The sequence below is a fragment of the Nycticebus coucang genome, chromosome 17, assembly GCF_027406575.1.
Source record: "Nycticebus coucang isolate mNycCou1 chromosome 17, mNycCou1.pri, whole genome shotgun sequence".
NCBI lineage: Eukaryota > Metazoa > Chordata > Mammalia > Primates > Lorisidae > Nycticebus > Nycticebus coucang.
The window spans coordinates 64,564,271-64,585,907 of record NC_069796.1 but is presented as its reverse complement, the minus strand read 5'-3'; the positions used below and the strand labels follow the sequence as shown (position 1 = coordinate 64,585,907).

General features: G+C 34.9%; 1 protein-coding gene across 1 annotated transcript in view; it reads right to left on the bottom strand.

Moving 5' to 3' along the window:
* Positions 1-1,711: 1,711 nt before the first annotated feature.
* GABRA1 (gamma-aminobutyric acid type A receptor subunit alpha1) overlaps positions 1,712-21,637 on the bottom strand; it is a 63,051-nt gene continuing 43,125 nt past the window's right edge. Inside the window, exons 8-10 of the mRNA XM_053567142.1 lie at positions 10,991-11,143; positions 5,741-5,943; positions 1,712-4,250 (exon numbers count right to left, since the gene is read on the bottom strand). Coding sequence (XP_053423117.1) covers positions 3,939-4,250; positions 5,741-5,943; positions 10,991-11,143 — 668 coding nt within the window. The 3' untranslated portion in view covers positions 1,712-3,938. The remainder of the gene's footprint in view (positions 4,251-5,740; positions 5,944-10,990; positions 11,144-21,637) is intronic.

The window sequence follows — 21,637 nt, the reverse complement described above, 5'->3', positions numbered from 1 at the left end:
ATAGATCATTTTGTTGAAGAATTTTAAAATTATGGTATTTTTTTAAGTTGTGAATTGCTTTTTTTTTTTATTAGTATTAGATCCTAGCTGTGTACATTAATGCGATCATGGGGCACCATGCACTGGTTTTATAAACAGTTCGACACATTTTCATCACACTGGTTAACAGAGCATTCCTAGCATTTTCTTAGTTATTGTGTTAAGACAATCATATTCTGCATTCACTAAGTTTTGCATGTACCCTTGTAAGATGCACCGCAGGTGTAATCCCACAAATCACTCTCCCTCTGCCCAACCTCCCCCTCCCTCTCCCCCTTCCCCATATTCTTAGGTTATAACTGGGTTATAGCTTTCCTATGAAAGCCATAAATTAGTTTCATAGTAGGGCTGAGTACGTTGGATACCTTTTCTTCCATTCTTGAGATACTTTACTAAGAAGAATGTGTTCCAGCTCCATACATGTAAACATGAAAGAGGTAAAGTTTCCATCTTTCTTTAAAGATGCATAATATTCCATGGTGTACATATACCACAATTTATTGATCCATTCATGGATCGATGGGCACCTGGGCTTTTTCCATGACTTAGCAATTGTGAATTGGGCTGCACTAAACATTCTGGTACAAATATCTTTGTTATAATGTGATTTTTGGTCTTCTGGGTATATACCTAGTAGAGGAATTATAGGATTGAATAGCAGATCTATTTTTAGATCTCTAAGTGTTCTCCAAACATTTTTCCAAAAGGAATGTATTAATTTGCATTCCCACCAGCAGTGGGAATGAATTGCTTTTTTAAGGAGAATATGCATTTTATTTGTTAAAATTCACTTTACTTTATCTTGTTACAGCCACTATAGGACATAGAAAGATAGTTTTAAGCCCATTATTTAAAATTTTTTCTATTTTATTTGAAATGATTATGAACATTATTTACTTCGATCTATTTGGTTATAGAACCATTAAGGAATTTAATAAGTAATTAAAAATATTAACAACTTAGTATGGCTATATACTAAGAGTCACCTGGAGAATTTTTAAAATTACAGTGTTCAGACCCACCCCCAAAACTATGAAACCAGAGTCTGGGGGTATATTAGAAAACAAATTTCTCATACTGTTAACAATAGTTATGGACAAACTTCATTTACATTTTAGCCTTTTATTCTGTTTATGTTTTATACATTTTGAAGTGCTACCAGTAATACCGGATACCAAGGATTTAGTAAATTTCTGCATTTTGAGTGATTGTTTTAAAATATAGTTTAGGATAATGCTATTGAGACATCTTCAAAAACTTTTTGAGTGGCCTACATTTCCATTAGTACTTGGTACTTTTAGGTGCTCCTAACCTAAAAAAGTGTTGACAATGGGGCAATGGAAGTTCCTTTTAATAATGCAAAAAGAGAGTCAAGTATTCCACTTTATTATTGAATAACATTAGCTTTATTGTTATAATAGAATACAATATGACATAAAATTAAGAGCTTTTGCTAAACTCTGTAAAGCAATACATGCATCTGCCATAAACAACCTTGATTCATGTTAAGTTTTATTGCCACTTCACTGCACTAAGGTGCAATAAACATTCAGTGTCATCTTTAAAAAAATTTTTTCCTGGGAGTAAACAGGAACTGTCCCCTAAAAGAGTGTATCTTTATTTTCAAGGAAGACTGAACTAGTACTACATGGTTTAGCAAAGCACGGTAGAAAAGCTACATAGAATACTTTGTCTTTGATGAACTGTGCAATCAATTTATACAGTAGAATACCATCCACATATACTAACAAACTAAAAAATAATAGAAATGCAGTCATTGCATAGCAGAAAGCAGACTAATAGGAAATAGTCACATCTAATGAACAAAATACAGACCAAAAGTTAGCCATGAGGAGCTTAGAAGGTAAAAAGCTCTCAATAAACACATTAGGTTAACGCCGAAAAATAACAAGATAAACAGCAACACAGAAGTTAGAACCATAATTTATTTTCTATACATAATATCTATACATGATAGCAGAGAATAAAATGTCCTTGGTTCAGGCTTTATTGGCCTAGGTCATGAAATTTAGGCAGGACAAACTCAAACAATTAAGCACATTTAAAAAGAAAAACCAGAGTTTATTTAGGAAAACACAGTGTATTTTCCTACATCATTGGATAGCAGCTTTTTGAGAAAAACATTGTTCAAAACTTGGGTATGGATCCCAACTGTCTTATTTAGTAATTATGCTAAGAGGTTTATGTTGTAGTATTCTAAATGTGTTTAGACCAGGACCCATGAATTCTGAACACAAAATTTAAATATCTGTGAAACTGTCAGACAAAAGGAGCCTTCAAAAATACCTTCTTCATAAATATTTATCCCTAAAACATCTGGGCAGTAATGAAACAGACTAGAATTTTTATAGAGCATATTAATGAACCTCTGTAATTTAAAGCCCTTACATAGTATACCTACAAATATATTGCTACATACAGTATAAATGAAATGTAATAATATTACTCAATAGAAGCTATTTTCTGTACATTCTTTCATGTTATTTTATATTTAATGCTACATATGGTACAACACTTATTGAAATAGTTGGTATCAGCAAATATAGCAATAATATACAGTTGACTTTCTAGCTCCAACTAATACTTCCCATTTTCTTCCTATATTACAGTAGCCTAAAATAGGGGAATGTGTTGTGGCATGACTTGAACAGATAGCAACTGATCTACTACTGTACACCAGACAACAGTTTGAAATTAGAAGCTTTTTCTACCTAAGAGGACTTGATACCCATATGTTTTAAGTTCCATCTGATTCCTACCAGCTGTCAGCTAAGAGTGGCGAATCCTACACAATATTTTAAGAACACAACTTTTAAAAAAAGTAAAAAATGTACAATCTCATGCTGTATATTTACATATATGATTTATATATTCTATTTTTGTTTGCTAGTCATAAATTTCAATCTACAGCTTTTAATGTAGTTATATAAAAGAATACATTCAACAATTCTAGAGCTTGCAAAGTATTTTTGCCCCTCTATAAACATTTTTATAGTAAGAATAAAATGATTTATTATTGGGCCCATGTGCTATTGGGAAATAGGGAGGAAAAGGGATTTTTAAATTATTTTATTCTATTTTAATTATTATTTTTTTTTTTAGTTTCTGTTGAACGTGTCTGTCAAAGTGATTCTTCTTTGAGTTCAGTAGTAATAGCTCAGATCATAATGAAGTAGCCTATTTAAAGCATTTCTCTCCATTGGACTAAATCTGCTCTATGGCAAGCAGCTGTACCTTTGCCTATGAAATTTCCATGAATTTTAAAATAGCATTTTATGACTAAATAATGGATTAGGCATTTTTTAAAAGGAAAAAATGGGGATGTTTAGCTTTGGAAACAAAATGTTAAAGCTATCTATACATCTAGTTATAAAAAAACAAAAACAAAAACATAAGCACGCCATACTTTGTGCAATAAAGACATAGAGTTTTAAAAATTTTTCTTCATCAAACATTTATAATTTATCCTTTTAAACACCTTCACATAAAAATATTTTTGATGTATATAGAATCTCTTTTTTTAGAATATTTGGAAATATATATCTACAAATGGACATGGGGTTATAGTTAAATTTTATTTTTCTTCTGCTTTCCCCCATTTTTTGGGCCACTTTCTCTTTCCTTTCCTCTCTCATTCTGTCTCTTCTGACATGATTTTGCTCTCACTTCCTCTCTCAGAATCACATCTCCAAACTACATACTTTGCTCTGCTCTGGGCTGCCAGACAGGGGTCTCTTGTTTTTCTATGAAGTATGGAAATAAGGAAACCTTCAAATTCTTGAAGACAGAGGCAGTAAAGCAGATGGGAATTACTGCGTTGAGAACATAAAGCAATTCCCAGTGCAGAGGACTGAACAATGGAAGGTGACTACAAATACCTACTGGTGTGGTGTGGGGGCTTTTAGCTGAGGCTCTCGGTTTAAATACGTTGCCCAATAGACCAAGTTAAAGATTCCAAATAGCAAGGGAAAGGCTATTCTTGACAGTCGGTCAATTTTGCTGACACTGTTAAAGGTTTTCTTGGGTTCCGGTGGTTTTGTTTCCGGCTTGACCTCTTTGGGTTCTATGGTTGCACTTTTAGCAATGGTGGCTAGCCCAGGATCACCCCTGGCCAAATTTGGGGTGTAGCTGGTTGCTGTAGGAGCATAAGTGTTGTTTTTCTTAATGAGAGGATCCTTCACTTTCTTTGGCTATAGAAGGAAACAGTAAAAGCATTCTGTTTAGAAAAACTTTGAGAGGTACAAATTCTAAGTTGCCAAACAAAGTAGCCTTTATTTTGCAACACAAGTCTGGGCTTCATTGAAATCTAAGAAACACAACTGATGACTGTATTATAGGATAAATTTAAAATGTGGACACTTTCTAATAGCCTTTGCCATCAGGTGGTGGTGTACCTTGAGATCTATTAAATATGGTAGAAGTTACCACCACAAAGGATTCTTTAATCTAGTACATTTGTGTAACTATGAGATAAACACAGTCACCCAATTTTATAGCATAGACCAGTGATTTTCACCCGGTGTGCCCTGGCACATTGGAGTGCTGTGAGGGGATAATGGTTTGCCATGAAAATTTTTAAAGATCATTAATGAAATTATTTTCGAAAGAAGTTCAAAGTGTATTCTTTTTTTTTTACCTTTTCTTTTTTTTTTTTTTTTTGATCAACATAATTTAACTGTTCCATGGAAGTTTAATCATAGGTTCAAGGGTACCATGAGTTAAAAAAAGGTTGAAAAACACAGCTGTAGACCTGTTCAGCCTTGTTGATACACTCAGACTGCATTGTATAGAATGCAGCAATACTCAGGTGGATTTCGATGATGGAACTGAATAGTCAGGGGGTATCTCAAAGTACCAGTATTCTGTAGAACAAAATTAGGGAAAAACTGCTGTAGAGCGAGTCCTCTGAGATTATTTCTAAATATCTTAAAGTCTCCACATCTCCGACTTTGTCCTTCTTCCCACCATTCCAAGGCTCACTAGCACTTTTACATGCTTTTCTTTCAAGCACATAAATAGAATTATCTTTTCCAGCTGTGACATAAAATCCACTCTGCAATAGGTTCTAATAGGGGAAACAGCAGTTATTGTTCACTTGATTATTTTCTACCATGGATAATTTCTTCATGTTACAACTCCTAAATAATTGTCATCCAATTTTTTGGATGGAGACAATGTGCCTGCCCTTGATTTCATTCAAAACTGTTCAATTTGCAAACTCAATTCAGCTGAGGTCTTATAAATTTATGAACAAAGTTGTTAGGCTCAGAAAACAACCAAAAGACTTTTTCCAGTGACAAAAATTACAATGAACTTAATAGATAATGAGGTCGAAGAAGTTTGCTTGCTTCTAATGTCAGGTTGATTAACAATTAATCACTGTTCTCAAATGAGTACAGACAACAGGAAAGCATATTTGACTAGAAATGTTACCTTTCTATCTATCTTTTCTTTCCTTCACTCACACTTCTTCGCACATCTATTCACTCAAACAATCTCTCCCTTTAGCAATAATGAAATTATCATAGCACTTAACTCTTTATGATGTAAGAAAAAATAAAAAGAATCCTCATTTCTCCTGGATGCGTACTTCATCCAGTCCCTCAGGCCTAAATATTCCTTCTCACAGGTTTAAAGAGACCTAACGGCTATGTATCATGGAAGTTACAAAAGCATTTACCTTTTCTGGAACCACGCTTTTGCCATCCCATGCGTAACCTCTCTTGGTGAAATAGTTGACTGTGGCAAATTCAATCAGAGCTGAGAACACAAAGGCATAGCACACAGCAATGAACCAGTCCATAGCTGTGGCGTATGCCACCTTAGGGAGGGAATTTCTGGCACTGATGCTCAAAGTGGTCATGGTAAGCACGGTTGTTACTCCTGTAAAGAAAAAAGTTAAATGTATATGTAGGTCCACGATAAAAAATTTCATTTCTGGAGGTCAGTGTACTTGAACAAGGAGAAAACAATAGTACCATGATAGAAGGTGGTTTCTAATCCATCCCACTTTTGTTTGAAATGGGTGAGTCTTAAATTAACCACAATGTAGTTTGTGGTACATAGTATGGCAGTAATTAGCGCACCATCTTTTAGGGCTGGCTGAACTATTCTGCTATGAAGAAGCTAGTATAACATAGTGAAAGCCTTTAAAAGGCCACTTTGAACAAGGTGTCCTAGTTAAGACAGGAAATAACACTCCTCACTGTACTCAACTCTTGAAATAGAAATCACAGATCCTCCCTGCCTCTGACCCATAAGAAATCTCTGAATCCTTAATTCTGTTTAATCTTCTGTGTCTCCCAAATGTAGAAACCAGGAAGCCAAAGACTTCCTGGAAATTGATAGATTTGGGGATGATAATTTTCCACATTAACTCTTTTGCTTTCATAGTAATTTTTTATGATTCTAAAATAGCTACTCTTTTGAAGAAATTCCTGAAGCCATCACATATGTGTATACCTGTGTGTGTATATTTGTGTGTGTATGGCAATATCTATCAAGAGACGTGCATTTTACATATATGCATAAGATATGTATATATATGTATATATATAATACCACATTTTGTTTAACTTGCTAGAGGTCACAGAGCTATGAATTAGCAAAACCAATATACAGACAGATTTTCTGATTCAAACGTTTACAATCTTTCTCTTGCTGCTAATGTGGTCTCTTCTTCCCTCCTCGGGATATCTATCCCTCACAGTTCTCAAGTTCACCCTGTTTACTTTATTTAGATAATTATGAGTTCACATGTGAAGGATGATATTTTTTAATGTTCATTTAACAAATTAATACTGTGTAGCTACTATATGTAATACACTGTACTAGGTACAGAAGTATAACATTACATGCATAAAGTTTCTTTTAAGCTATTTAAAAATATTTAAAAAACAATTCACAGCAACCTAGGTGGATCAGGCTACCTGCTGTAGAAACAATCCTGACCTCTCCCAAGGACAAGTCTCAACCTCACCACTTAAATGAATTAGCTTGTAGGATCTCGGACTCACTCTGTATCTGTAAAAGTGATGATTTGTCTTTCTTTCTCTCTACGTCTATACCATCATTGAAATTCTAGGAGAGGAAAAATTCTGCACAGACACTCACAAGATTATTGGAACGATTAAATGTTATAGTATATGAAAGCATTTTAAAGATTATAAATAAAATATTGGTTGAGAAGGTATTGTTTTGTGTATCTAAAACTTAAATCTGTGATTCTCTCTTTTGATAAATTTTAGAAAATCAGCATGGTCACATGGCTGGAAGGTAGCAAGTTTTTCTTTTTTTTTTTTTTTTGGCCGGGGCTGGGTTTGAACCCACCACCTCCGGCATATGGGACCAGCGCCCTACTCCTTGAGCCACAGGCGCCACCCAATAGCAAGTTTTTCTAAGCTGCTTTACACCAACCAGTATTCTTTAGTTTTCTATGAATTTCAAGGTAGATGGTCTTTGTAATTGCATTAGAAAGTGGTATGATTAAAAAGAAACACTGTGAGATTTTTTTAAGTTGCATTTTGGACACATATTCAGAGTTGTAAGAAATAGGCTGACTTTCTGCTTTGGGGATGTTTCAGAAAGTTCTGGAGCATTATCCATATTTCATAACTAACAACTAGCTTAAAGAATATTGGCTGTAAAAATGTCCTCAATTTCACTTATCATTATTTACTTGAGCAAATAATAAGATAATTAAAAGATCAGAGCAACCTAGTTTCAAATCCCAGTTCTATAATCGCTGAATGACCTTGGGAAAATTGCCTCAAAACCTTGAGCTTCTGTATTTTTGGTTTCTTTTTATTTTTAAAAATATTTTTTCCCTGTGAATTGATTTTAATAAGTCTAATTCAGAGAACTTTTAAGTGAGACTCAGTAGCTATTAAGTGAGATAATTAAATAAGCTCTTAGCACTTAGCCTGATATTTACTAAGGACAAAACTAATAATTATTATATTGACAACATCAATCCTTTTTAATAAATCCCTGCTACAGAGAGGTCAATTTTTTCAAATTTTGGTTTACACAATCAGTTGTCAGAAATAATTTACAAATGGGCATTCTTAAACCAAATGTATCCATAAAGTAAGAATGATTAACAATAACATAAAAGAAAAAGGTGTGTGTGTGTGTGTGTGTGTGTGCATTTGTGTGTCTTGTGATTCTTGCTATAGGGAAAGGGAAGGGAACAAATATGGGTTGAACAGCTATTAAATTCTAAGTTCTAAGCCAGACAATTATATACAGCAGAACTTCCATAGTTGACCACCTCCCTGCCTAAGCCACCTCCTTCAGTTGACCTAATTTTCATAGACTAGACACGAGCGTTTATATGTTGACCACATCTATATGTTGACCAGTTTTATTATAGTCCCTTCAGTAGTCAACTTATACAGGTTCTACTATCTTTTATTTTATTGTTCTCATTTTATTGTTTTAAATAGCATTACTTCAGCTTTCTTGCATCTTATTTTACAGGCAACTGAAGTCCATAAAGGTGAAATCAATTGGCCAATGTTGTCCAGTTAGGTGGTAGGTGGTGAGACTGACTCTAAAACTTTGATGTACTTAATAGCAATAGTTACATGACCACACTGCCTACAAAGGCATGGGAGACCACTAAGATGATTGGCAACAACTTTGTTACAGGGTAAATGCCTTTACAACACTTGTTTGTTTTTTTTCCTTTTGGTATTTTTTTTTTTTTAAATATCTGTGTCCCTCTCAGGCATATCACAGAGCTCAGAAAAATGTGCTGAGTTCAAACTAAAATGAATAGAAACATGTGTACTAAATAAATGTTAAAAGGCTAAAGGTCTGGAAAATTATATTTGTGATACTATTGAATTTAAAACATTACAAATGTACAACTTGAAACACAAATACTTGCTATAGTGGAGGTTACAGATATGCAGTTGTGTTCGCTAAAAGGGCAGAAGTCAGTTGAGACATAAGGTCATTGGAAATGTTATTAACATAGCAATGGTTTTTACTTATAAAACATCCTGAAACACTTTAGAAATTTCCAAATACAAAGGGTAGGATTTGTTGGGGTGGGGGAGGATTGTCATTAAAAAAATTTTGTTCACTATACTTCTGGGATCATTCTACAAAAATAAAATAAAACACATAGGCATTTTTAACTTCTTAGCGAATAGAGGGCTCGAACAACATATACATAAGCTATTTGTATAAGCATCTTAACAAGAGTTCAGTCTTTAGTGGCTTCAACACTAGTGTGGTTATAGGGAAAACTGAGTTTGACATGAATTGCTTGTTTGCTCTGACTCTAGAATTATTCAGACACTTCATTTAGCTGTGATGAGGCTATTATAAGAACAAAGATTTGGTGGTTTCCAATCTGGAACCAACTTGCCAAGTTCAGAAGAAAAGATATTTCTCTGGGAACCTGTAGCAGAGTTTTGTCCTTTTTCTGAGATTGTATTTGTGGAATGAGCCTTGATAACTGCACCTTTCACCAATAAATATGTGGTTGCTGTTTCCAAATAAATGAAGCTAACCACAACAACCTCGTTCCATGGCTTGACAAGGCAGTGAGAGGGCATAGAGGTGACAATACAGCATCACACTAAGAGTACAGACTCCAGACCTAAGCTTTGGATCCCTCTTTTGAATCCTTTACTTCATAGCTTCTGACCATGGGCAGATTATTTAATTTCTTGTTCCTTAGCTTTCACTTTTACAGGATGAGGATAAACATAGTATAGAAGAATTTTAGGGTTAAATAAGATAATATAGGCTAATTGAATGGAACAGAGTCTGGTATTAAAGCACTCAATAAATGTTATCTATAATTTTATGATTATTCAAGATTTTAACTACCAGACTGTAATTATAATGAGGGGAGTGGTTTTTGTTCAGTACACTACTATATTCTGTGCCCAGAGTATAGAAGTACCTCATAGTAGGCTTTATTTTATAAATAAAAATATATGGAATGAAGAAATTTATTGTAGTGGAATAAGTGAATCAATAAATTTGTTTAAGTCTGTGAAGTACAACTGTGATAGCATACTGGGATACAGGTAGGAAATATCTCTTTATATGAATCACAAATGCTGCAATAATGCATTAGAAGGGAAGTTTTCCCATTAGTAAAACGTTATTCATCCTTGAAATAATCCCCTACTAATTGCCTTAACTTGAAGCATTTAGGTCATTTAAATATGTTTTTTGATAGAAAATACATATGTTTGGAATTCTTTATGAATACACAAATAGGTAACGTGAGGTATTCCCATACTGGATATAAAGGTCATTAAATAGCTCTCCTTACATAAAGAAATCCACTTTTACATATGTAATGCAGTAGTTTTGCTGCTATTGTCTAAGATTTCTAAAAAATACACTGATACATGTTATGTATTCTAAATATTAACATCTAAAATTCTAGATATTAAGGTTTTGTGTATGTTCACTTAATATGGTATTATGCATTACATTCCCTTTTTATTCCATTTCTACTCCCAAATATCAAGTCAACTCTTCATCAGATCCATCTGTTTACATGCACTAAATCAGTATTCTGTTTAAGGAATGCATACCATGAGAATGACAATCCCTTGAACCTGTCTATTGTATTCACTTTGGATTTGAATGCATAATTAATTTTTTCATTTTTCTTTGCAATGTCACAGATATGATACATCTTACCCTCTATACCAGGCATCCTCAAACTGCGGCCCGCGGGTCACATGAAGCGCTGTAAATTGTATATGTTCCCATTTTGTATTTTACTTCAAAATAAGATATGTGCAGTGTGCATAGGAATTTGTTCATAGTTTTTTTTTTTTAAACTATAGTCCGGCCCTCCAACGGTCTGAGGGACAGTGAATTGGCCCCCTGTTTAAAAAGTTTGAGGACGCCTGCTCTATACCCTTGCAAACTTATCTTCACTGGCACTTACCAAACACAGTTCTTGCTGGTACAGACTCTCTGTTGAGCCAGAAGGAGACTTGAGAGAGAATAACTGTCATTATACATGGGAGATATGTTTGAATAACAAAGTAGCCAATCTTTCTCTTCAAGTGAAAATGAGTGGTCATAACAACATATTCTCCTAGAGGAAAAAATAGACAGCAAGGTTGAACAATTTGACCTTGAAGATAAATGTTATCTCTGAGGTTAACAATCAGTAGTCAAAGGTCTAGAGATTAGACACATCCTTTCTCCACTTGACGTCCAGTTCTTGGAGAGAAACCTTTTTTACCCATAAGAGAAAAGACACATTTTTTAACAAACAAGAAAATGGCTTTGAGGATGGTAGGGAGATCCTGGAGTCCTCATGAATATCTGAAAGTATATGTACAGATTGGCTTAACTAACTGAGAAGGCAATGTGCTAAATATTCTGACATACACCAGTGGGGATCAGAAACAGATCAGATCCTCAGCATGTCTGCTGCAGGGCAAAGTCACAATGTGTGCTGGAGGAGCTTTGGTGTTGTGCAGGTGCAGGCATTTTAATTCTAGCTCTGGCACTTCCTTAGGTAGCTCTGTGACCTCAGATGAGTCATTTAGCTTGGTCTGATCTACAAAATAACAAGAATAGGCTAGATTCTCTCATTTATAACAGAGCTAAAGATCGGAAAAAGAGGAACAAAATGTTTTGAGTTGTCTCTCTAAACCCCCAACCCCTTTTAGGAATTAAAACCTGTAATTTTTTCCTCATGCTTTTAATGAAAGGAGCAGAAAAATGTTCTTTGCTGTTTGTTTTCTAGTATCTTAAATCACAGGAGATGGCTCAACAGAATTGTCTGGAGAAGGGTCACAAGATTGCTAGCAAGTATAGTTAGACAACAATAGCCCAAAGTCAGGACATGTGACACTGGTCACATAGACACAAGTCCAACTGCCAACATCCCCTCTACACACACACAAATGCACCTTTCAAGAAGCCCTGTTTTTCTGTTTAAAGGCAGAGTGGAAGTCTATAGATGCTAATCCACTGACCTCTTGACTTGCAGCCAATTAATAAACTTCTCTTTCCTTTTCCTCAAATCACTTGTCCTTGTTCTTCATTCTCACTGATTTAGACCGAGAGGCAGGTGCTGAACTTTGAGTAACAGTTTCCAAAATATATTTTTTAGAATCACCTGGTAAGTTTTTGAAAAATTCAATTCTTCAAAACCCACCTAGATTTACAAACCACTCTGTGAATTGCCAAGAAAATCTGTATTTATTACCAGCTTTTGAGCTTCACCATTCCTAGTGTGGTCTTTATATCATCCAAAATCTGGCTTCATTTAGAAGTATGAAGCATTAGACACACAACCCCAACTGCAGGAGGGTTTTATTTTTCTTTGCTTTATATTTTCTCAGTTATAAATCTTAGCAGTGTTTATCCTTATGCACTCAGAATATATGACTACCTAACTGTGGGAGGGTAGGGGAGAAATAGATGTGCTTTGTTTAAGAAAATAATACTTTCTTTAGGATCAAACTTTCTCTACCTTTTACCTTCCTTTTCTCTCTAAACTTCTCTCTCCTCAACTTAATTTTTATCTCAGATGATGGACATCTGACTGCAACCTCTATAATCTGACTACACAGCCCAGGGCTTATAATCTTTATAACTGAATTTCTTCTCTCAGTCTTTCTGCTCAACGTTCACCTTCTTCACAGCATCAAGTCATAACTGTCTTTGTATTCTTGACAGTACATTTTTGATTTTTATTTGCCATTTTTTGCTTGTTTTCTATTTCTTTTGTTCACTCATTGATCATTTCAATTAGAAATTATTTATTGAGTTTTTTATATTCCTCAGATACTTCTTTTATAAGAATTCCTAAAAGGGGGGAGATGAAATCCTGTCCTCACCTTTCTTCCTTACATTTTTCTTCACTCTAACAAGCAATTCTCCATCTCGCTCCTGCTCAGAACACTACCTTTATCTAGATGTTCAGACGGCTGCCATATCTACATGTGCAAGTGACCACATCCTCACAATAAAGACCTATGTTCCTACTTCTAGGCTAGACAATATCTATGTCACAGATACTGATTTGTCCCTGAATCTGATTCAGATTACTGACTTAATCTGTTTAAAACTCTCAATAGCTAACTCTTCTAATAAAAAAAATGACGAGCACACAGTAATGCTGCTTCTTCACTGGGGCCTTCTTTTAATTAATAGTTCTGTCATCTGTCTATTTAATCAGGCTAAAAACCTGAAGTTAATCTTTGGATGTGAGGTAAAGCCTTCAGAGAGAGAGGAAGGAGTCAGCTGAGCATCACAGTTTCGGCTCTGCCTGTGCAGTATTTCTGCTTCTGTCTCTTCTTACCTCATGATCGCTGCCCTTTATCTCCTGTGTAGATCTATTACGATAGCCTATTAACTGTTTTATTTCATATTCTAACTCCAATTTTCCCTAATTTCTGGTGGAGAGTGATCTTTCACATGTGGGATTGTGTCACTCATTTTCATATTTACAGTACCTCAATGGATTTTCATTATCTACACTAGGGTTTCTTAATCTCAGCACCACTGACATGTCAGGACAGAAAATTATTTGTTGTATGAGGCTGTCCTGTACACTATAGTATTTTTGCATTCATGGCCTCTACCTACTGGATGCCAGTAGCACTTTCCTTTCACCCATGGAAATATAAGCTCCCTCCAGTTCTACATCATAACAAGCACACTCCCCAACCTGCTTTCCAAAAATCATCCACTTCATAGCTTTAACGTGTGTTTCATCCTCATGTCTCTCCAGATGCTTTTGCATCTCAATATTTTGCCCATAAATCTCTACTTGACATTTTCTGTGGTTTAATTTTGTTCTTCTGTAGGTTGGGTACAGCCCAAGTGCTAGCTCCTCAGTAGAATAAAAAGGAATGTCCTATAGTGGAAAGTGTATTATCGAGGCAAGAAAATGTATTTAATTTTAAAACCCACATCCATAAATTTCTTACTACGTTGCCCTGGAAAACCCACTTAAACTCTCTTATCCTCAGTTTCCTTGGCTACAAAATAATCAGAAGTATTATGAGGAGAATAAAGAATAATGGCTCTAATAAGATGATACTATATAAGTACATCAAAATAAACTGTAGTTTTTTATATGCTTTCTTCACTCTTCTCTCCAAACAGTATTGGTAGAAATGTTAGCAGAAGAAACCCATTTCACTCTCTATAGTAGGAATTAATTTGGTGCTTTCATTGTAAATTGTTATCAATGATACGCCTGCAATTTGTTGAGCACTTACTAATTTCAATTGTTTAGTTCTTGTTTATACTTATTTATTTTTAATTTTTTTTTTTTTAAGAGAGATTCTCATTGTGTTGCTCAGGCTAAAAGGCTATGGTGTCAGCCTAGCTCACAGCAACCTCAAACACTTGGTTTCAATCTTCCTATCTCAGCCTCCCAAGTAACTGGGACTGCACGTGCCTGACATATGCCAAAGCTAATTTTTCTGTTTTTAGTAGAAACGGGGTCTCATGCTTGCTTAGACTGATCTTGAACTCCTGAGTTCAAGTGATCTTTCTGGCCTATATTTATGATATTATATCAGACTTTCTATTTGAGTTATTGATATGCATATATCCTTCCCACAAAACTCCAAACCAATTTGTGATAAGGGTCACCTTTGGAAATAGCATAACCTTCCATATACTTAATATTCAATACTTGCCTATGGTAAAAATGGTGCACCCAGGCTTAAAAGCAATCAATCAGTACAAATTTCATTAGCATCTTTGTTTTGAAGAATAACAAAATGTTGATTGATACCTTTTTATTTTCTGCATAGTCCTTTGGTGATGTCTCCAAGATCATTTGAAAAGAAAGAAGTGTTTCAAATTTGGAAAAATACAGAAAAACAAATTTTCCTAGGATTCTATTAAAATACAGCCTTTTGTGAACATGTTACATCTCACCATCCATGGGGTGTGTATTACTTCTAACCGTTCATTCAACTGTGGCCTGCGAAATGTCAACAGCTCAAAGAAAATAAAAATCTTTTATATAATGTCAGAAAAATGAGTGCCTATACATATTCCATTAGCTTTTGTTGTCTGCAATGTGACATTTTTGCAGATTCTAAAAAGAAAATAATGGTCAGATTTCTGAATAACCATTATTTTACATTGCATTTGTTTCATAAACAACTTCTTTCCTAACAGATTAGGAGAAAATAAGAGGAATTTCAATGTTTTGAAACCGTTTTCCTAAATTAAATAAAATCTACACAGTGTTGGCACACAACTTTTAAATAAGGATAGGAAAGGTCAGCGACATCTGAATCATGTTGTATTCGCTTTAAAATGAAAGAAAAACAGAACAATAACAAACACAGCTTCCAAAATTGAATTGAAAGACTGTCTAGACATCAAGTGCTTATGCACTAAGCATGTCAAATTCTGTTCCTTTAATTCAACAGCCTAAAAAAATTGTAATTCAAATATCCTTGCACATCATCTAACCCTTAGGGAAGCTTGCAAATTAGATATGACAATATTTATGATATATTACAATACAAAATGAAGGAGAATGAAAGAAAAGAAACAGGGGTATAATTCTGCAAAGCAGCATTAGGGTTTGTTTTGACCTGGCTTCTGATATATGCCTTCTCAAATATTAGTTACTTTAAGGCAAATACCTTGCTTAATGCCAGTTGACTTGATTTTCCTGCTTTGACCAGCTAATATAATAGTATCCAACTTAACTGTTTCCTGGGATTTGTGAGGATAAAATTAAATTATAGAAGTGAGAATATCTTCAAAAATCAGAGTCGTATGATTTGCAATGTAAAGGTAGAAGAGATAGAACTGTATTTTCTCTCTCTTCAGCTCAGGAAATCAACCATTCAGTCATTCAACAGTCATACTGAATGTTGATTGACTCCATGTGAAACTGTCAGTTTTCATCCAAATCTAAATTGGGTGTTTTCCATAGATGCCACCCTTACAAAATGTAAGAGATACTATGTGTTAAAAATTTTATTGAAAAAGTGGTGGTCGTATTTTTTTAACTGCTTCAAAGATACTTAAATAGGAATAAGGAAACAATTATTATAGTTCTGGGTCATTTAGCCTCTCTGGATCTGTTTCCTCATTTGTAAAACGAATGGGTTGACTAGATGACTACAGAAATCTTTTTTTATCCACATCTCATATTGTAAGGTTATAATTATTAATATTTCTCTGGAGACAATGTAATAGGTTTTATGAAATATCCTTTGATGAATATTGTTCACCACTTTCACCACATAGTCAAAGGAAGTAGGTGCTTTTTTCATTTTCTTGACCCTCAGGGGTCATCACTAAATCAAACTATCTAGAAAAGACTCCATGTCCAGGAAAGATGCTCCCACAAAGTACCTTAGTCCTTATTGTTCTAGGGATTAACAAAAGTTATCCAGCAGAAACACTCATATTCACCAAACTAATCTAAACCTCCTGGGATCAGATTTACTTAGGTAAATATGGAGAATTTCCTGCCATCATTATGTGTTTTTAAAACACACTAAGTTATATATTCTTATTGTTTTTTGGACAGTGGTATTATTCTTATACCTAATAAATAATTTAATTATTTTTTCTTATAAGTTATATTTCATGCCTTTAAATCACTTTTTGTGATTTTTGCAAGGGGTCTTTCTAAAAAATTGCTTAGGAAGCTCTTAGTGTGTTGGAAAGAGACAGGGGATTATGCCTGGGAATAATTTCAAACTGTCTTTCCTGATACTTAAAGCAGAAATGACTCCTTCCTCCTTTATGCTATCATGTAGCTCTCTTGTGCCAGCTGCATCATAATTATTAATAGTGATATATGATGTTTATCACATAGTTTTTACATACTAGATACTCTTCTAAGAAATTTACATACTTTTTCTCATTTGCATATCATAGTAACTCATGAAGTAGATACATGAGAAAAGATTAACAGATAAATTGAAAGACTTTTCAAGAGGTGGACAGTGAATAAGAGGTAAAACCAGCATTAAAATCCTTGTAGAGTCTGCACTCTTCATGACCTTGCTTCCCCATCTCACTCTCACATTTCTATGTTGCTAGTTACTAATGTGCCATGTAGTTGACAGCATATACTCTGAAGCTGGAGTACCCAGGTTCAAATCCCAGGCATATTGCTTCCCAGTTATAGGCCCCATATAATACATAAAATTAGCATATGTAAAATTAAGATAATAATAATACCTATATCTTAGGATATTTTTGAGAACTAGATGTGAAGATTAGAATAGTGCTAAAAATGACAGTTGTTCATCTCACTCAACCATCTTTTTACTCCAGACCCAATCACAATGTCAGACATGATAAATGAACAAATGATTGAAGGAAGAAGTAGAAAAATAAATGAATATTAAACAATTATATTGGATTTGAAAGCTGTCTGGATTCATCTCGCCCATTTGTCTGTAGTGTTTTTTTTCTACCAGTGAATAAGCACACTTCAAACTAAGGCTCTAACTAATTTTTTTTTTCCCTAAACTTAATGGAAGACTTCAGGGAAACAATTGTAACCAAAATGTGTTTACACTGAATTAAAAAAAAAATTCAAAATACTGCCTTAGGATACCCATTTTTTCCTTCTTATGTCAACAAAGTGATCTAGAAATATTTTGACCAGAAAAGATCACAAATAGTGTTTCTGTGTTTACATATGTCTTGGTGGGAGGAAAGCAGGCAATGCCTTCTAAACTACTAAGAGGTCCTCTGATTGATTCTCTGCCAAAAGAGAATTTTTAAGGAGAAGAAGCCTTTTATCTAATCATTCTCAATGTATGTTCTTTCTCTTGCCATCTTTCTCTAGTTTCCTGGCAGAAACAGGGAGGTATTAGCATTCAATGTCATTTATCTTAATGTTTTCAGGACTGCACAAAAAGATGTCAAATACAGCATTGCAGACTTTATACAAAGATCTTTGTTTCTTTCCACTGAAATCTATCAAGTTAGATTCTTGATGAGGCAAAGTGGACCCAGAGGAAGTGCAATTGTGTCTTGTTGTGGAATTGAATATATACATCAAATTGACCTAATAATTTGAGAATTTTCTCATTATTCCAAGGTAATCTTGCTGCTCTAACGTAAACTGGCTACTTCTTGGACCCAATACTTGAGGTCCACCTGTCTTGGTGGCAGTGTTGTGGGCCACTGTCTTTTTTTGTTTGTTTGTTTGTTTTTTATTAAATCATAGCTGTGTACATTGATATATTCATGGGGCATCATTCACTAGCTTCACAGACCGTTTACCAAGTTTCACATATACCCTTGTAAGATGCACCGGCCACTGTCTCTTACCTGATTGGCCTCCTTTTCTGCCTATTTTTTCTGAATAACTAGAATAAAGGTAGGTTGAACCTTTAGAAAGCCAAAGGTGAGTGAGGTCTCCAAGTGCTTCTGACCTAAGCCACCAATTTTTCAAATAGGAACACTGGAGCATAAAGAGGGTTATAGAGATGTGATTTAGGTCATTAGGGCTAGAACTAGAATGACTAAAATGAAGACCTTCCCTCTTCTGAGCAACTTTTGAAGTTTTACATATATTTCTACTATTATATACAGGCTATTGCATTTGAATTATTTCACAGAAATCCTCCAACTTTAATTCTAACAATAAATGATGGAGAGTTTCCTGTGGAAAAGTTTATGTGAATTACTCTCAATGCCCTTGGCATAGTACAGTGATTATTCAGCCCCCAAAATAAAAAGACCAACATAGTAAAAAGTAACCCCCTACAACAAGCTTTCGATCAACAAAGGATGGATTCTTTTATTTTTTTATTCATTTAATTTAAAATATTTGTCAGTGCCTATTATGTCTCATTTACTACACATGAACTATGCCCTCACAAAAAGATTAATCACAGCACTTACTACCCATTTTGGCAAATACAGTTTATGTGTTTATCCTCTCTTAAACTTCATATTCCATGACAACAAGATCTGTGCCTTGTCTATCATTGAATCTTTTGTACCTGATGTAATATATTATACATATTATATATCAGATTATAACTGCCTTCAATTTTTTTGAAAGTAAACACAGCTCATTTGGTATCTTCTCCCACATAACATGTTGTGAGGAAGGACAATCTTCAGTATTTTTCACGTTTAGGGATATTTTCAAGCAATGGCCATTTTGAGTACCTACTATATAACACCATGTAGTATTTTACATTACCCAATCTTTAATGCAAAATTATAGGATTCCCACTCCTAGATGAGACCAGGTTTCTAAATGGATAAGTCACAAGGGTTCTAAGGGACAGGTCCAGGACTTGAGTCCATTTCTTTCTCATTGCAAAACCTGGGCCCTTTCCTCTATGCCACTTACATCTTTAAGAGTAAAACTAAGAGGCGGCCGAGTAACAGCTTCCCTGCAACTGCGAACAGCGAGTCTGGGGAGACAAGAACCCAGGCATCTCTGCCGGTGGGATCTGCCTATACTCATCCCTTTGAGGATACAGGGAGCCAGCAAGGGACTTCTGGACCCCAACAGGAGGACAAAAACAGTGGAAAACTGGCAAGTGGTTGCGTGTGTTCGATCGACCTAATCATTCCGGCAACCGCACAAGAACTTAAAGAGCAACAGGAAGTGAAAGGGGCAAGGAAACAGATAAAAGAAATCACTAATGAGGAAGAATCAGCAGAAAACTCCAGGCAACATGAAGAACCAGTCCAGAACAACCCCACCAAGGGACAATGAGGTAGCTACTGCAGAGGATTCCACCTATAAAGAAACGTTGGGAATGAAAGAAAGGGAATTTAGAATACACTTGATGAAAACAATTAAAGAAATGATGGAAACAATAAAGGAAACTGCTAATAAAGTGGAAAATAACCAAAAGGAAATCCAAAAACAGAATCATATAAGAGATGAACGATATGAAGAATATAGAAAGGATATAGCCAAGCTGAAAGAACTGAAACAGTCAATTAGGGAACTTAAAGATGCAATGGAAAGTATCAGCAACAGGTTAGACCATGCAGAAGAAAGAATTTCAGAGGTAGAAGACAAAGTTCTTGAGATAACTCAGATAGTAAAAGAGGCAGAAAAGAAAAGAGAGAAAGCAGAACGTTCACTGTCAGAATTATGGGACTTTATGAAGCGTTACAACATATGAGTTATAGGAATCCCAGAAGGGGAAGAAGAATGCCCCAGAGGAATGGAAGCCATACTAGAGAATATTATAAAAGAAAATTTCCCAAATAGCACCAAAGATTCTGACACACTGCTTTCAGAGGGATATCGTACCCCAGGTCGCCTCAACTCTAACCGAGGTTCTCCAAGACACATAGTGATGAACCTGTCCAAAGTCAAGACAAAGAAAAGATTCTGCAAGCTGCCAGGAGTCAGTGCCAGTTGACCTACAGGGGCAAATCGATCAGAGTGACCGCAGACTTCTCTAATGAAACTTTCCAAGCAAGAAGAAAATGGTCATCTACCTTTAATTTAAATAAACAGAACAATTTCCAGCCCAGAATTCTGTACCCTGCTAAGCTAAGCTTTAAAATTGACAGAAAAATCAAATCATTTACGGATATACAAACATTGAGGAAATTGGCCACAACAAGATCAGCTCTACAGGAAATACTTCAACCTGTTCTGCACACTAACCATCACAATGGATCAGCAGCAAAGTAAGAACTCAGCTATTAAAGGACAGAACCTAACCTCCACACTGATGCAAAAGACAAAACTAAGCAATGGAATCTTACAAAATAAGATGAATAGAATATTACCACACTTATCAATTATCTCAATAAATGTTAATGGCTTGAATTCCCCACTGAAGAGACATTGGCTGACTGGATTAAAAAACACAAGCCATCCATCTGCTCTCTGCAAGAAACACACCTGGCTTCAAAAGACAAATTAAAACTCCAAATCAAGGATTGGAAGACAATTTTTCAGGCAAATGGCATTCAGAAGAAAAAAGAAGTTGCAATCTTATTTTCAGGTACATGTGGATTTAAAGCAACTAAAGTCAAAAAAGACAAAGATGGTCACTTTATATTGGTCAAGGGAAAAATACAACAAGAAGACGTTTCAATTCTAAATATTTATGCACCCAATTTAAATGCTCCCAGATTCTTGAAACAGACCTTACTCAGTCTGAGCAACATGATATCTGAAAATACCATAATAACAGGGGACCTTAACCCTCCTCTTACAGAGCTGGACAGATCCTCTAAACAGAAATTAAACAAAGATGTAAGAGATTTAAATGAGACGCTAGAACAATTGTGCTTGATAGACGCATATAGAACACTCCATCCCAAAGATAAAGAATATACATTCTTCTCATCACCCCGTGGAACATTCTCCAAAATTGATCATATCCTGGGACACAAAACAAATATCAACAGAATCAAAAGAATTGAAATTTTACTTGTATCTTCTCAGACCATAAGGCACTAAAGGTGGAACTCAACTCTAACAAAAATGCTCAACCCCACACAAAGGCATGGAAATTAAACAATCTTCTGTTGAATAACAAATGGGTGCAGGAAGAAATAAAACAGGAAATCATCAAGTTTGTTGAGCATAACAACAATGAAGACACAAGCTACCAAAACCTGTGGGATA